Source organism: Eleutherodactylus coqui, chromosome 3 (assembly GCF_035609145.1).
Source record: "Eleutherodactylus coqui strain aEleCoq1 chromosome 3, aEleCoq1.hap1, whole genome shotgun sequence".
Classification (NCBI taxonomy): Eukaryota; Metazoa; Chordata; class Amphibia; order Anura; family Eleutherodactylidae; genus Eleutherodactylus; species Eleutherodactylus coqui.
This window is the reverse complement of record NC_089839.1, coordinates 275,107,151-275,125,051: the sequence shown is the minus strand read 5'-3', so window position 1 is coordinate 275,125,051 and position 17,901 is coordinate 275,107,151. Positions and strand designations below refer to the sequence as shown.

General features: G+C 47.2%; 1 protein-coding gene across 2 annotated transcripts in view; it reads right to left on the bottom strand.

The window, feature by feature from the left end:
• Positions 1-17,522, bottom strand: part of DHX9 (DExH-box helicase 9) — a 35,593-nt gene extending 18,071 nt beyond the window's left edge. The window contains exons 1-6 of one of the 2 annotated variants that reach the window (XM_066597446.1): positions 17,415-17,522; positions 14,042-14,177; positions 11,802-11,942; positions 6,293-6,422; positions 4,332-4,471; positions 3,718-3,866 (exon numbers count right to left, since the gene is read on the bottom strand). In XM_066597446.1, the coding sequence (XP_066453543.1) occupies positions 3,718-3,866; positions 4,332-4,471; positions 6,293-6,422; positions 11,802-11,942; positions 14,042-14,152 (671 nt within the window). In that variant the 5' untranslated portion in view covers positions 14,153-14,177; positions 17,415-17,522. Of the gene's footprint in view, positions 1-18; positions 77-3,717; positions 3,867-4,331; positions 4,472-6,292; positions 6,423-11,801; positions 11,943-14,041; positions 14,178-17,414 lie in introns of those variants that run through there. The other variant, XM_066597447.1, reaches the window with a different exon arrangement.
• Positions 17,523-17,901: the final 379 nt, after the last annotated feature.

The following is a 17,901-nucleotide window of genomic DNA, read 5'->3' as shown; positions in this document are numbered from 1 at the left end:
CCCCCAAGCGTCACTGACCTGCACATCCTCCCTAGCAGACAGCGCCTGTGTGGTTCTCAGCCGGCCTTTTGTTTACCTGAAGAAAGTGACAGCAGGAATCAGCAAGCAGTGATTACATTCACATGGGATTACTTAGTCCAGCCTAAGCGTCAACCCATGTCTTAAAGAAAAAAAAAGCCGATTCCTGCAGTCACCAGATTTCGCCCCGACAACCATAGCCTATCAGGTTTAACTGTTTACATGCAAACAGAAAACATGATGCAATGTAAGTAATCAAAGAAGAAAATTACTCTGAAGAGGGGATAAAAATATAAAACAATTTTTAAATAATTGTATCCATTTGTATCAATTCCGATAAAAGTTGTTTGGTTACCAGAGTGCAGACGATTTTGAGGTGGACGAGTTTTACTGGGAGTAACGAAGGTGCTCCCTGTAATGCTCTATTACAACGGCAGGCTGAGAAACACACATGCATTGTGAGAGAGGACGGCCCTTCGGACAAGGAATAGGTAAACTTACTGGGAACCAACGGTCGTTCTTCATGGTCAATTATTTCAGAAAAATGAGTATAAAACAGAAAATTGCTTCTAATAATATTGTATTCTGTACAAGAGATACCTGTAAAGCCGTAGATTTATCCCGTTCATAGATCCGCCTGCGACACTTAAATAACTCCCCTACAACCTGCAAATTTGGCCTCCCAAGCCCAACGTCTGGAAAGAGGTTGTACCAGGATCACAAGTTATCCCCCATCTACAGGGTAAGGAATAACTTGCTGATTGGTGGGGGTCTTGCCGCTGGTCCCGTGTCCCCCCTTCGGTCTGGCGCCGGTCCTGTGGCCCCCATCCCCTTTGATCTGTCACTGCAGAGTCACTTGTTCCTCCACAATGATGTCAGAAATAGAGCACAGGCTGCACAAGCATAGTTGTCACATTATTTTCAATGGGGCTGACAGAAATACCCGAGTGCTTGCCGCTCAGCTACCTCCGCAGTCTCAATGAATGGAGCGGCAGACTGCTTGTGTGACTGTTGCTCCATCTATTTCTCCTCATCACTGCAGAGTTGCAGTAACTCCTCAGTGAGCACATTGGTGGACCCAGGATCGGTGGGGGGGTCTCAGCGGTGAGACCCCTCTACCCCCCCTTCCCCCCGATCAGCAAGTTATTCCCTATCCTGGTACAACCCATTTAAGAAAGTGAACTTACAAGCTACATTTGGAATAGAACTTTCTGCAACTGAACTTCTGTTCCATCCATCTGCATGGGGTTGTTTCTGATGTACACGATTTCTGAAAACCCGACTCAAAAGACAATTGCAGAAATTTCTGCAACAACTCTTCGCATGAGGCAGATTTTGACATGGACCTGTGGGAGATTTCACCCTTTCACGCCAGTTTCAGATGAGCGTATGGTAACACAATAAGGATCCGTATTATGGACATGTTACAGATGACATTACAACCGGATGTTAGCAATATGTGATCAGCATTTTCCTCTATACATTTTATTTTCTACTGCGCAAAATAGTGAAAATAGTGGCAATACGGAGGCAAAAAACACAAAACACAAAAACACGTGTAAATTATATTACACGTGGATGTACCCTTAGGCCAACTTCACAGGGGCAAGTGCAATACCGGGCCGGGAATCGCAGCCTAATATCGACCTGCCAACATGCGATTTCCCCATGGATGCAATACGGATTTATCTCAAAGCTGCCTTGTAACACTTTGGGAAAGTAGCCATCCTCCACCGTGGAGGATAACAGAGTTTCCCCCATTGTTTTCAATGGGGAAAGCACGCATCTCGCGCACCTATCATGTGGTGCGATGCTGCTGCTGGCCCATTGAAAGCAATGGGAGATGTTATGACGCGCCCAAAGATAGGACATGCCCCGATCCTGTTCTCCACATCCCATCACGATGCGGGGAAAGACAAAACTCACTCATGTATATGACCCCTTTAAAAAGAGTGGGGTTAATACTCGCGTAAGATTTGTACGTCTCACAGCATGAGAATCTCACCCGTGTGAAGCCAGCCTAAGGGTAGTTTACACGATTTTGTGTCAAAAAGCCACATCTCACACCGCAAATAATGCCACAGTCAGATGGAAGCTGTAGATCAATAGGAGATATGAAACGCTACACATTTCCTCACTGGTCTTGCATTTTCTTAGTTAATTGCTTTTCTTTTCTTTAAACACAGCGAGCTCTAGGGTTGTCATTTCTTTTTAGGGCCTCTTCCCCATAGACTTCTCTATAGGAAGGGAAAAAATGCACGGTGTATAGAAGAAAAACCTAAAAATGCATTCAGTTCACTGCACTTTTCAACAAGCCTCACAAAGTCACAAAAAAAAACACAACAAAAAAAACACACCCATGTGTGAAGGCGGCCTAATAGAGCATATACAGTATAATTAACACGTGCTCCATTATTTGAGCCCCAATTATACAAAACAGAAGGGGAACAGAGTTTCCCCCATTGTTTTCAATGGGGAAAGCACGCATCTCGCCACCTATCATGTGGTGCGATGCTGCTGCTGGCCCATTGAAAGCAATGGGAGATGTTATGACGCGCCCAAAGATAGGACATGCCCCGATCCTGTTCTCCACATCCCATCACGATGCGGGGAAAGACAAAACTCACTCATGTATATAACCCCTTTAAAAAGAGTGGGGTTAATACTCGCGTAAGATTTGTGCGTCTCACAGCAGGAGAATCTCACCCGTGTGAAGCCAGCCTAAGGGTAGTTTACACGATTTTGTGTCAAAAAGCCACATCTCACACCGCAAATAATGCCACAGTCAGATGGAAGCTGTAGATCAATAGGAAATATGAAACGCTACACATTTCCTCACTGGTCTTGCATTTTCTTAGTTAATTGCTTTTCTTTTCACACAGCGTGCTCTAGGGTTGTCATTTCTTTTTAGGGCCTCTTCCCCATAGACTTCTCTATAGGAAGGGAAAAAAATGCACGGTGTATAGAAGAAAAACCTAAAAATGCATTCAGTTCACTGCACTTTTCAACAAGCCTCACAAAGTCACAAAACAAAACAAAAAAACCAAAAAAACACACCCATGTGTGAAGGCGGCCTAATAGAGCATATACAGTATAATTAACACGTGCTCCATTATTTGAGCCCCAATTATACAAAACAGAAGGGGAACAGAGTGTGAAATCTGTTAATTTCCCTTTACTAACCTCCTAGAGGGGAGGAAAATCTACCATCTATGAACCATTACTGCAAAGGGAAAAAGTATAACAAAGTGTAACAAAGTTATACATATTGTGCGGACCAACGCTCACCAGGACACATTCTGTCAACATGTAAAAGATGCAACATGAGCACAAGTAATAATCATAAATTGCTAGTAGTATACTGGTAAATGCCAATATATAGGCAAGGTATACAAATGTATTATGATGCATTATTACATAGATCTATATTTCAGCTGTTTAATATCAGATCAATATTGTGAGTAATTATCAAATCTTTGTCACGGGGTATAAAGTGCGAATATAGATTCTCTTCACTGTTGACCACGCTACAAGATTTGTGGTTTCCTTATGTAACCTAAAATCTGCTGATTTGTGAAAATTGAGCAGTCCTGATCCCTGACAACTAGGTTAGACTATAATTATTGTCCGTGCACGAAGTGTTGTGGCCCAGTACATCAGTGACGTCCGTGCTCTGGCTGCGCACTCTACAGAACAAACCTGTTATGGTCAGGCCCCACTTCGGAGTACTTGTAATCAGCTTGTGACTTCTCCTTTTGAAAGAACTGATTGAGACGACCTTTGGCGTTCTCGAGAGTCCAGTTTCCATGCAGACCTGCGTTCAAGTCAACCTCTTCAGACTCCAGCGTCTACAAAGACCGGCAGGGGGAGAGAGATGATAAATCAGAATTTAAATTGTAAAAAGGACAAAAAAATCCCCGAGTGTATGAAAGCTCGATGTCAGACAGGAATGGGTATTGTACACAACTTCTTGTTCCTGACATAGCGATGGTGGATCCATTCTTCAACGGATCTCAACAAATCCAAATGGATCTCACAGACTTGGGTTTATCAGGTTTCACGGCAGACTGTATCCCAAGGGTACATCCGCGATGTAAACACTGCAGGGTTTCCACAGCAGAACTCCACATTGCTGAGGATTTATAGTGTGGATTTCACCCGTTGTAAATGAGAGTGTAAAAGTTTGAAATCTACTGAAAATCTGCAGCAAAAGTAACAAGACTTGGAGTGGTTTTTGCCCCAATTGGGAAATCGGCACATGCGGCCTTACCCTGATTGAAGTCTAAATGTTTGAGCACAAGTCACTAACATACCGCCTGAGCTTCCTGTTCATCTCTTTTGGCATAATAGTCTTTCAGATTAGCTCCACGGTCCCAATTTGAACCACCAGTCTGTGGACCATATCCTGGGAGACTGTTTCCCGAGTATCCTGAACTGCCTGAAGCCGGTGCTCCTAGGGGACGACAAAAAAAAAAAAAAGACAAAACAAACAATGGCTATTGAGGAGTTGAGTAATTAGTACAAAATAAATAAAGTCCCATTTAGACCGGACGAATGTCAGGCTAACGATGGCAGACACTCGTCCCCGCACATACTAGCTCCCGTGCTGCTGCACAAGAGCTAGAATCGCTGGCTCACAGCAGGGAGGCAGCAGGAGATTTCTGTCCTCGCACTCCCTCGGCCCTCTTCATTGACTTAACATAGCGGCCATTCAATACTGAACAGCTGCTATTTACACTGAGCGATCAGCATTCAGCTAATTATCCATCATTTATGCAATGTTAATTGCAGAAGGGCTGCGCGTCGGATGGCTTCAATTGACTTCAATGGAAGACATCCGCGCAGAAACCAGAGAAAAATGGAGCATGCTGCGATTTTTCCTCTGCGAGCGGAAATAGCAATCGATTTCCGCTCGCAGAACAGGAAGAATCACTTTTCCACAGCATGCTATGGATGGTATTTGCTGCAGAACCTGGGGGTGGACACCCACCCCGGAATCTGCAATGTAAATCCACCTGTGTGCAGGCGGCCTAACCAAGGTATTACTAAAAGTTTTGACAGGTCACACAAATCCTGAGATCTTAAATCTCATCCACACACCAATGAATTTTTCCACAAAAATTAATATTCGATGATTTTAAAATCCACGGCATATTAATTTCTGATGTGCGATTTTCATGGCAGATTTCACCTCTTTCAATGTAGCAAAGCCTGTGTGCTAGTCTGGGCTCACATTTCTTTCTTCGTCTTTGTTTAATGTATACACCGGGAAAAGCTCTCGACCTATGCATTAAAGGGAGGCTGTGACTGATTCCCAACAACGGCATCCATCACCTGTAAGCTAAGATGGAATCCCTTTAATGTACGGCTTAGGAGATTATACATAACCGATCTGTTAGACCCCATAATATTCCATGAGTGATGGATGCCTCTGTTAGGCATCCGTTTAATGGATCCGTCACCCATTGGCTAAAATGGTTTCTGTCTAACACATCCATCACGTAACGCTTTTGAAAATCTCGTAACATATACATTAATGGGACGCCTGAGATGGATACCCTATACAATGCAATCAGTCATCCATAGGCTAATATGGCCTCTGTTTAATGCATATGTTTTACATGACTACATAGAATGGAAACGCAGTCTACTACGCTACTCCATACTAGTCTTTAGCCTCTGTTCACAGCTGCGTTTAGAGCCTCTGATGCAGATCCAGCACAAATGGAGACAAAATAGGGGAGATTGCTGCACTATTTTGTCCTGGAAGATTCTGGAGGGCAAGACGGAAGGCAGACGGACCCCATTATAGTCAGTGGGGTCCATCTGGCGCAGTTAGTCAGTCATAGAACAGATCCAGCATTCAGTTTTCCTGCGGATATAACAGAAAGCTGAATGTTCATATAGTCTTAGGGCCCATTCACACGGGCGGTTGCAATTTTGGTCTGTAAAAAATGCCTAGTTTTCAATGCGCGGTTATCCTCGGGTTACATGCATTTTTTGCTAGGCATGTGTGCTTTTATATGTCCATATGGCATCCGTGTATCATCAGTTTGTCGCACTCGCAAAAAGCACAAGTAGGCTTAAAAGATGTTAATTTTGTCACAACCCACAGAAAGCAGGGTGCGCAAAAAAAATTATCTTTTATTCCACTTTGGTGTGTGAACAGCAGTGAATTCTATTGCATCTGCACATCTACTAAATTATGTACTATTGATACACAAGCAGAACATTCCCAGCTGTATAATCTAACGCTGCCAAGGTTGACACTTACCACCTCCCCCTCCCCCTCCTCCAGTTTCTTTCTGTAAAGCCAAGTGTGGTGGCAACGGTCCTCCAGAAGGGCCATCAAATCCTTCACTGCTGAATCCTTGAGCGTCATCAGTTGAATCATTCTGTCCAGCCTGGAATTAAGATGCAGATCAACGTAAGTGAAAACATTCCCATTCTTAGAATAAACCAGAAAGATACGGATTACTTACCGGTAGTCCCATTTCCAGGAGTCATCACGACGGCCCCATTACGTATGGAGGTTGCCCTCTGACCCAGGTAGGGACAGGAAGAGTTTAAAAGCACCTCCCTTTCCACCATGCTTCAGTGACTTACAAATTATTACGGTGGACAATGTTTACTAAACCAAGTTTTATTTTTATTCGGTCATATTTACATTTGAAAAACATGAATTAAACTAAAAGGGAGGGAACTATGGGCCGTCGTGATGACTCCTGGAAATGGGACTACCGGTAAGTAATCCGTATCTTTCCAGAGCGTCATCCCGACGGCCCCATTACATATGGAGTATACCAAATTATACGTGGCTCTAGGGTGGGACTACTGCCTGAAGGACTTTTCGCCCATAGCCTAGGTCTTTGTCCGACTGGACGTTAACCCTGTAGTGTCTGATGTGTGTATGCTAGACCAGGTGGCTGCTTTGCAAATCTGCTCGGCAGACGCCTGGCCTTTTTCTGCCCAAGAGGAGGAGAGAGAGCGTGTGGAGTGGGCTCTAATTTTCCCCGGAGGATCGAGACCCCTGGCTTTATATGCCTCTTGGATGGCAGTCTTGATCCACCTCGCGATGGTGCTCTTAGATGCCGTCTTTCCTTTTGCCGGCCCCTGAAATTGGATAAAGAGGTGGTTATTTTTACGGAAAGAGCGGGTAGCCATATACACTAGAACGGCTCACCTAACATCTAGGCTATGAAATTCTCTTTTTCATTGCGGGGATTTTGACAGAAGGAGGGCAGAGTGATCGTCTGCTCCCTATGAAAATTTGACACTACCTTCGGTAGGAAGGCTGGGTCCAATTTGAAGGAAATCCTGTCGTCTTGTATTATGTATGGTTCAATACAGTATAAGGCTTGTATTTCCCCTATTCTCCGAGCCGAAGTTATAGCGACTAAAAGGGTAACTTTTAGCGTGAGTAGTCTCAGGGAGAGTTGTGAGAGGGGTTCAAAGGGGGGTTGGCAAAAATTAGTTAGGACTATTTAGGTCCCAGGTAGGGAAAGTTTCTCTAACAAAGGGTCGAAGCCGTTCTGCCCCTTTGAGAAACCTACGCACCCAGCGGTGTTCTGCCAAAGGGAAATCTAGGTAGGACCCTAGTGCTGCTGTATGAACTTTAAGGGTTCTAGGGCTAAGGTCTTTCTCTAGGCCTGCCTGTAAAAATTCCAGGATTACAGGTATGTCAATCCCTGGGATTTTCCCTGGCTCTATTTTACAGAAATCTGTGAATTTCCTCCATATCCTATCGTAGATGGCTGTCGTGATAGGTTTACGGCTTGTCAGGGTAGTAATTACATTATGGGAGAGTCCCTTCCCACGCAGTATCATGCTTTCAGCATCCATGCTGCTAGACTCAATTTTTCAACCCCTGGGTATATTAGCGGGCCCTGGAGGAGAAGATCTTCCACGCTTCCACGACTGGTAGTAGGAGTGGACCCCGAATAGTCAAGGCTTTTAGCAGAGGATACCAGGGCCTTTTGTCCCACATAGGGGCAACTAGTATGACTGACACCCGGCTGGTTTGGATTTTCATGAGGGTGCGGGAGATCAGTGGGAGCGGGGGGGGGGAGCCGTAGGCTAGGTCCATGTCCCAGCTTTGGGACAGGGCATCTACCCCGCACGGATTGTCTCTGGGATTCAGCGAGTAAACGTCCCGGCACTTTGAATTTTTCTTCGTGGCGAACAGGTCTATCTGCGGTTCTCCCTACTGGCAGATTAGTTGGTCGAAGACTCGCTGGTTCAGCCCCCATTCTCCTGGAAGAATGCTCTGTCTGCTCAGGAAGTCGGCAGCGACGTTTGTGGACCCTTTTAGGTGGATCGCTGAGAGGGACAGCACGTTGGATTCCGCCCGGCGGAGTATCTTTGTCGCCAGTTGTTGCAGGTGTGGGTGTTGCATTCCCCCTGGTGACGAACAAATGACAGAGCTGTCATATTATCGGTTAGAATTTTGATATGCCTTCCTCTTATAAGGGGTTCTGCTGCCTGAAGGGCCTCCCAGATTGCCCTTAATTCTCTGAAATTGGATGAGCGCTTAGCTACTTGGGGGTCCCAGATTCCCTGTAGATTTAGGTCGGCTACTTGCGCTCCCCATCCCGTTTTGCTGGCATCTGTTGTGATGGGTACAGTAGGTTCTTGTGACCAGGAGGTACCTTTGCTTAGGTTCTTCTGCGAGGTCCACCAGCGTAGGGACTCTGACTCGGACGGACAGGCTCACCTTCTTATCCAGGGATGTCTGCCGTTTGTCCCAGTTGGCAAGGATAAATCCTTGTAGTTGCCGGGTATGGGCTTGTGCCCATGGGACTATCTGAATGCAGGCCGTCAGAATGCCCAGCACCTTATTGTTTCTCTAATAGAAACCGTCGTAGCCTGACAGAGGGAGTTTACTCTTTGGATGAGGTCTTCCTTCCTGGATGATGGAAGCCGGGATTCCTGGATGTGGGAGTCTAGTAATACACCTTCTGTGTACCAGGGTTCAGGTCGGACTTCTGTTTGGTTTTCTCTGTCCTTGACACTAACAAGAAGTCATCCAGATATGGAAATATACGGATCTGGTTCCGCCTGAAATAGGCTACCATCTCTATTATGATTTTTGTGAACACCCGAGGGGCGGTGGAGATTCCGAATGGAAGGGCCGTGAATTGATAATGTTGGATCTTGTCACCCTCCCACAGAGCGCATCTCAGGTACTTGTGATGGGCTGCAGTTATAGGGACGTGGTAATATGCATCTTTGAGATCTATGGTGCACATTACACTATCTCGGTCTATTAGTGAGACAATAGATCTTACTGTTTCCATCTTGAATTTTTTGTACAAATAAATTTATTTAGGGCTTTAAGGTTAAAGATAGTCCTAATGGAACCGTTTGGTTTTTTGATTAGAAATAGGGGGGGGGGGAATAGAATCCCTCACCCCTTTCGTAATCAGGGACTTGTGTAATGACCCCTAGGTCCTTGAGTTCCTGAACACCTTTTATGAGGTTCCCTTGTTCCTGTAGGGACCCAGGGGAGGTTATGAGGAATCTCCTAGGGAGTAGAGAGTGGAACTCAATTCGGTACCCTGCTTCGATTATTCGGAGTACCCAGGGGTTAGATGTTATCCCCTGCCACTGGCTTAGATAGCCCGCTAATCTACCCCGTTTGTGGTTCCTTACCCCGACCTCCCTTGGGGTACGGCCATCTTCCAGTCTTCCCTTTAACTACGGGAGGTGGCTGGCGTGTCCTCCTTGGAAAGGATGGTTTCCTGAAAGGTTGTCTGTCGGGCAGGGTCTTACTCTTGTCGCCGACTTTCTCCAGGATTTTGTCCAGGACGGGCCCAAACATGTATTCCCCTTGGAAGGGGATGGCGCAGAGTTTGTTTTTTGACCTTATATCTGCGGCCCATGTCTTCAGCCATAATGCCCTTCTCGCTGAATTGCTGAGGACTCCGGTTTTTGCACCGTATCTCACCGTCTCCGCTGATGCGTCAGACAGGAAGGCGGTAGCCATTTTTAGGAGGGGGAGACAGGTGGCCAACTTCTCTCTGGGGGCCCGATCCTTGATGGAGGCTTCTAGCCTGTTTAGCCATAGCACCATGGATCTGGCCACAGAAGTTGAGGCTATGTTAGCCTCAATGGTGAGGGATGTTGCCTCCCAGGCTTTCTTCATTAATCCGTCGATTTTTTTATCCATCAGGTCGGATAGCTGGGAAGTGTCCTCAAAGGGCAAGAGGGTCTTCTTGGCTACTTTTGCTATTTGGATGTCCACCTTAGGGGTCTCCCTGTATAGGCGGACGTCCTCGGTAGCGAACGCGAGCCGGTTTCGGATTTCTCTTGAAACCGTTATCCTTTTTTCCGGCTCCTGCCATTCGTCTGCTATTACTTGTTGCAGGGTCTGATTGACTGGGAACATGGTCTTTCTCCTGGACCGGAGGCCGCCAAACATCTCATCTTGGATTGTCCTAGGCGGGTTATCCTCTTCTATTTGCATTGTTTCCCTCACCGCCTTGATGAGGTGCGCAATGTCGCTTGATGAGAAGTAATACTTTCATCTTCTATAGGAACTGGTGGGTCCTCTAATTCTCCTTCGGACGGGAGCTCCAGTGATTCACCGGAGATTGAGCTCGCCGATTCGGTCTGCCTTGGTCTTTTAGGGACCCGTGACTGACCTGGCTGAGCCTGGGGAAGGGACGCCATGGAAGCCTGCAGTTCTTCCCTGATCATGCAGCGGATATCAGATTTAAACGCCGCTTTTTCTTCTGCAAGTATTTTTCCCGTATATTCCTCGCATAGGGGCTTTTTATAGCTCTCCTCGAGCCTTTTGTTGCAGAGGACGCATTTTTTCGATTTTTTTCTCGGGTCCGTTTTCTTTGGACCTTCCTTATCCATCTACCCATGCAAAGTGGGGGAGAGAAAAAGGGGAACATATATGCATCCGACTTGTACAAGTGATCATTTTGCGCATTCCTTTTGGCATATAGCCACTTACAGTTGGTAGGGTATCAGTCTCTCCCTCACGTGCTGAGCTGTCGCGGGTAGACATACTCACATACACTGTCTGGCAGTCAGCAGGATCCTCCATGGAGTTTAGCCTGCTTATATGGGGAGGATTTTCAAATTTGGCGCCATTTCCGGGTTCTCGCCGGTAGCCACGCCCCCTACGTTGAGCGCGTGACGTCACCACGCCGGATGCAGTCACCGCTATGCACGCCGAGGACCAGGGAGGCCGCCGCTGCCGTTCCCCTGCCAGGAGGAACTATCCCATCGTGGCAGCGGCGGCCCGAACATGCGAACCGCGCGAGGGAGACCAGCAGCGCTGGTCTCCCTCGCGCGGTTCGCATGTTCGGGCCGCCGCTGCCACGATGGGATAGTTCCTCCTGGCAGGGGAACGGCAGCGGCGGCCCGAACATGCGAACCGCGCGAGGGAGACCAGCGCTGCTGAGGCGACTTACGGCTCCGTCGGCGGCGCAGGTCGGGGATGCAGGGACTCGTGAGTGTGCAGCCCTGACCTCTACCCCTCCAGGGGGAATCGCACAGCGTGCGCTAGGTTTCTTCTAAGTTTTCTCTCCGCAGCTTGTCTGGAGCTGCTCCCTCTGTCCCACCGTAGGGACAGGAAGACACTAAAGCATGGTGGAAAGGGAGGTGCTTTTAAACACTTCCTGTCCCTACCTGGGTCAGAGGGCAACCTCCATACGTAATGGGGCCGTCGGGATGACGCTCTGGAAAACTTTGTTAAATGAGAGAAATGTGTGATTATTAAGTTTACATATGCAAAGTAATGTTTCTATATTCATTCAGACATCACCTACCCCAAGCGATGGAACCTCATCACTTCTGATTTCTCCAAGTCTAACCAGATAGTTCACAAAGTCTCGGGCCGCATTACTCTGAGCATCTTTCTTGTTGGTTGAGTTCCCCATGCCTGTGAAGTTGTAGCCATCCACACGAACCTATTCAAGAAAAAACATTGTATTCATTAAAAAAAAAAGGTACTCCGGGACTTCATGAACTTTTTCTATTGAGGACAGGTCATCAAAAGATAACACATTACTTAGATCCCCACCGATTCCTGGTTTAGTGGTCGCCACAGTCGCAGGAGGCAGAAAGAGGTAAGCATAGCGCAGTGGCCTAGATGGTATTCAGCTCCCACTGAATTTGATGGGAGCAGCACCTGCAATACCAACTCAGGTCAGCGCTTTCTGCTTCCTCCACTGGGAATTAACTGATCGGTGGGGATCTGAGGGTGGGTCCCCACCGATCATCAACTGATGACCTGTTAGTCAGCAATAGAAAACGGTAATAAGCTCCTGGAATACCCCTTCAAAGTAGTTGCCCCACTTTACTATTGATGACCTAACCTCAGGATAGGTCATCAATAACAGATCAGTGGAGATCCACAGCTTGGGATACCTGCAAATCAGCTGATCGCCGGTCAGTGTCAGCATGGAGCGGTCTTTGTGCTAGAAGCAAACAAGCCGCGTACGCTGCGCAGTGGTCCTGGTTGGTATTACATGCTGAGTCCTACTGAAGTGAATGGGACTCAGTATGTAATACCAACAAGGGCCATTGTGCAGTGTAAGGAGCTCTGTGCTTCCGGCATAAAGACAGCTCAGTGCCGAAACTGACTAAGGGGATTCTGAGCGGCGGACCCCTACCAATCTGTTGATCAATCCTGAGGACATGATTAAACCCTTTAAAACCCCTACTAAATGTGATTTATAGTATATGATAAATTACTGTAAGCTGCGGAAAAAAAGAGAAAGCAGCAAATCTCTTAATTTACTTGATATATATGGGGGTGTACCGCAACATTTTATTTGAATAGTCAAAATTAGAAAGATTATTCTGTTTAACGAACCCCTTCAGCACAAATGTTATGCGGGGAGAGAACTTGGTTCATTTTTGGTTGTTAATAAATTGTATTATTTTACAAAGCTATATAATTAGCTGCTAGCCATCACTGTAACCTCACCAGGAACATACAAGCCTGGCTTAGCTACCTCTATGAGGAGCAGCATGTGAAGAGTTAACTCTAAATGTGACCAAGACTGCAAACCTTGAAGTTAAAGGGAACCTGTCCCCAGTTTTTAATTACCTATCCGAAAGGCCAGTCTCACACGAACGGATCAGAATCTGCAAGCAGAAGCCCAGCCGTCATCCGCATGTACCTGTATAACCTGCACTGTGAATAGTCCGCACAGCACATTTTACATTTTTTTTTTTTTTAATCCCTGCTTTTCCCGCACCGTTGCTAGGCCGCAGGTGGGATGGCCTCCACTGACTTCAATGGAAACCATCCGTACAAAAATAGAGCACGTGAATTTTTTTTTCCACAAGCTGAAACTGTAGTTGCTGTCCATTTATGAGAGCAGACATGTGAACGCTCGATTTGTTTGAATTTCTGCGGAATGCCTCAGATCGTCCGTGAGGGCGAGGATCGCAGATGCTGCAATTCAAACTCGGCCATGTGAGACTGGCCTAAGGATAGGTCATCAATAGTCGATTGCTTGGGGTCTGCCACTCCGGATACCCATCAATCAGCTGATCCTTCAGAGCAAGACATCGGCATCAGTAGTGAGAGCCGGAAAAGTTAGAGAAGGCTTCACTCCCATTCTAATCAATGGGAGCAAAGCCTGTTACACTTTCGGCTCTGGACAACCGGCCCAGCTGCACTAACAACAAGCCGGAAGATCAGCTAATTGGCAGGAATCCTGAGTGGTGGACCCCCTTGAATCAATCATTGATGATCTGAGGATAGTCAATAGTAAATGCCTGAAAAACCCCTTTAACAGGATGCAGTGTCCCGATATAATTAACGAAGCCAACAGACAAGCGTCTGACTTGGAATGTTTCTGCACTGGACTGTGCGGTCGGTCCAAGATCTCAGTACGGGGCTGAGGAATAAAGAACACGGTTCTTCAGACCTCCTGTAGTCCAACCTAACATTTCTTCGGTCCACATAAAGCAAGGCTCCAAGCGAGTAGTTCTTTCTATCAGCTTTGTTATATTTAGTAAACCCGTCCAACGAGGAGAGCGCCGAATACTCTACCTCACACACAAACTTCTGCCGATTCTTGTTTCCTGCTGAACGGATGTCATAGTTCGGGGTAACCTTCTTCTTCCCACACCAAGCATACAGGAAATTCTTTATGTCCGCCATGGTGGAACAAAGCCTTCCTTGTGACCTGGAACACAGACGGTATTGTCACTCATACGTAAAGACACGATCACAGTGTGACCACAGGGCTGGCCTCACACAGGCGTACACGTGTTTGCGTGAACATAAGTGCAGCGTTTTTGCGAATGAACGCTATTTCTTGTGCACATCGGTGTATTTTACTGTACTTTTTGCGCCTGCAAGGCATGATTATTTGTCTGCGGCAAACAGACGCATCGATTGAAATGGCTAATTAGCCTTAAAGGGGTTGTCCCGCGGCAGCAAGTGGGGTTATACACTTCTGTATGGCCATATTAATGCACTTTGTAATGTACATCGTGCATTAAATATGAGCCATACAGAAGTAATTCACTTACCTGTTCCGTTGCTGGCGTCCCCGTCGCCATGGATCTGTCTAATTCTGATGTCTTCTGGCGTTTTTAGACGCGCTTGCGCAGTCCGGTCTTCTGCCTGGTGAATGGGGCCGCTCGTGCCGGAGAGCTGGTCACCGCGTCGTCATCGTAGCTCCGCCCCGTGTGCCGATTCCAGCCAATCAGGAGGCTAGAATCGGCAATGGACCGCACAGAGCCCATGGTGCACCATGGGAGAAGACCCGCGGTGCACCATGGGAGAAAACTGCAGTGCATCCCTGGGAAAGGACCGGCGGCCATCTTAGGGAGAAGATTTTTATAACTCCATATTTTGTCGGATCGGTGAGTAGCAAGCGGTTTAAAAACCGCTTTAAATTGCTATTTTATGCCGGGGGGTGAGGGGGTGGGGGGGGGGGGGAGACAGGGGGAATGGGGTAAGGTAAAATTTTGATGTTTGCCGCGAGACAACCCCTTTAATGAGTTCCAGATGTGTTCTACTCCCTGCACAATTATGCAGTGTCTCACACATGTCTGCGTGCGTTTGCGCACCCCTCTGACTTCTATGGGGACCTTTAGTGCGCAAATAAGCAGAAAAATAGAACACGTTTTTTTTTGTACGACCAAAATACGGAAATGTGAACAAACCCACATACTCCCGTGTGAAGCCGGTCTTAAAGAGTAACCGCACTTTTAAAAAACTTTTGACATGTCATAAGTTTTGATCAGTCGGGGTCCAAATGCGGAGAGCCCCCCCCCACTGATCGATGAGAGGAGTCGACAAACAATGAAGACAAATGAAGGGGCTCGGGTGAGGGCTGCAGCGATCAGCGGGACCCCCACTTATCCAAACTTTTGACAGGTCACTCAAATCCGAAGACTAACAAATCTCATCCATATGCTACAGAATGTTCCCACATAGAATTACCCCTGTGGGGAGGACTTTATAATGAGCACAGCGGAAGGATCACGGGAACCGGCGGCTTCTATTGATTGCAATAGAAGCCGTCCGTCCGTTTTTCCGCACAGAGTAGAACATGTTGCCTCCCCCACAAGTTGTGGGCAGGGGAGAATCTAACAGCATGGTCTATGAACGAACATTGCTGCAGAATTCGCGGCGGGTGTCTGACCGCGAATCCCATAGCGATAATCCGTCCGTGGGCATTGGGCCTTACTCTCTTTAAAACGTAATCTGGACTTAAAGGGGTTGTCCCGCGCCGAAACGGGTTTTTTTTTTTTTCAACCCCCCCCCCCCGTTCGGCGCGAGACAACCCCGATGCAGGGACGTACAGACAGCTTACCGGAGCGCTTACCTTGATCCCCGCGCTCCGGTGACTTCTATACTTACCTGTGAAGATGGCCGCCGGGAACCTCTTGCTTCGTGGACCGCAGCTCTTCTGTGCGGTCCACTGCCGATTCCAGCCTCCTGATTGGCTGGAATCGGCACGTGACGGGGCGGAGCTACACGGAGCCGCTCTCTGGCACGAGCGGCTCCATAGAAGACTACAGAAGACCCGGACTGCGCAAGCGCGGCTAATTTGGCCATCGGAGGGCGAAAATTAGTCGGCTCCATGGGAACGAGGACGCCAGCAACGGAGCAGGTAAGTATAAAACTTTTTATAACTTCTGTATGGCTCATAATTAATGCACAATGTACATTACAAAGTGCATTATTATGGCCATACAGAAGTGTATAGACCCACTTGCTGCCGCGGGACAACCCCTTTAAGTCTTGCTCCTTGCAGCCATACAATCATCATGGACCGCTTTGAAAATATACGCTCGTGCGAACGGCCCTGAGCGCGATACTGATGTATACAGACGGTGGCGATCAGAACCCCCCATTTCTTAAAGCCGCGCTCACACCAGCGTAATTTCATTGCGTATTACGAGCGCATTAAAGTCAGTGAATGGAGTCGACGAAAGGACGTCGGTATTCGCTGCGCCGCTCACACTTGCCTAAAAAAGAACGCAGCACGTTTTATTTCACTGCACAATATGCGCGATAGACCCTTCTGGTGTGTAATAAACGCGGTACCTATGTAATTACATTGTGTGCGCGCCATTTGTGTAGAAATGGCTCACTAAGCAACGGAGCAGGAAAAAAAAAGTCAGTCTGCGCAAGACGACGGGCGCGAGATACGCTGTCGCATGCAGGCAAGTCGTTACCGCACGCCGCCTCACACAGCGATACAACACTGCGTTATAGACGTTTTACCACGCGCTCGCGTCCCCCGCCCGGCCTCTGACTGATGGCGGTTCGCTGCCATATGGTGGATACAGGGATAGATTTTTTAGCGCGGCGATTACAAATTACTTATGTGTTACCGAAAAAAAAAAAAGTAGCGCCTTCTCACTTGACGCAGATTCCATATTGGGCATTCCGCACGCAAAAGCGGACTAAATCCGCAGCCAAATATTTGCATAGCTGCAGGTCAGACCTACATACGGCTCCGCTGCAGATTCCAGGCGCAATTTTTTTTTTTAGAGGCGGAACCAAAAATCCAGGCAGCGAATTCCCGACTCGCGGATATCCTGGTCGCGGACGCTCACCAGGTTTCGTACCGAAATCCAATCAAACTTGATACAGGATGACACTACAGCCGGGCTGAGGAGGTTCATGCCAAGAGTCAGCTGCAAGCCGGCAGGAAATGGCTGATAACAGGGAGAAATAGCGGCACAACCTAAGCGGACAACATAAGCAGCCGCACACATCACGTGACCCGTCCGCCGGGATCTCAGCAAGGTGCAAGCAGCGCAAATATCACTGCGGGAAAATCTATGTAGACAGACGGCGCACGAGCAACACTGTCTAGCAACCTATAGGCAAATTCATTGTTATATCGCGACATATTAGCGCAGCACATGGTAGCTATCGTGTAATTCCCATCGCTTACCCGCTGATGTCCGCAGGCCGCTGGTTACAAAGCAACCACGAGCAAGATGGCCGCGCGGAATTTTACACGCAGGACGGCCGGAACGCTCGGCGCATGCGTGAATCTACATCCGCCAATTGAGAGGAAGCTGTAACCGGAAGTTGTATGTGGCAAAACGGAAGAACACTCGGCGCCATGTTTGAATGGGGCATCTCTTGTAATATGTAAATTGATGTAGATTGTAAAAAAAAATGCAATTAGCAGATTGTTCTATTTTGCTTCTTTATAAGAGCTGTTTATTAAACAGAAGGCTGATTGATTTTTGCATGGAGGAATAAAAATAAGCGTAATAGACGTTTTTCATAGCAACCAATTAGAAACTATAAATGTAATTTTTAATGAACAGAATATGTGATTCTAAGCGTTTTTGCGATAGGCTTTATTAGCCTATTCTGTACATTTTTTCTTACAAAACCCCTCTTTTGCCGTACAGCTAGGTGGAAATGCG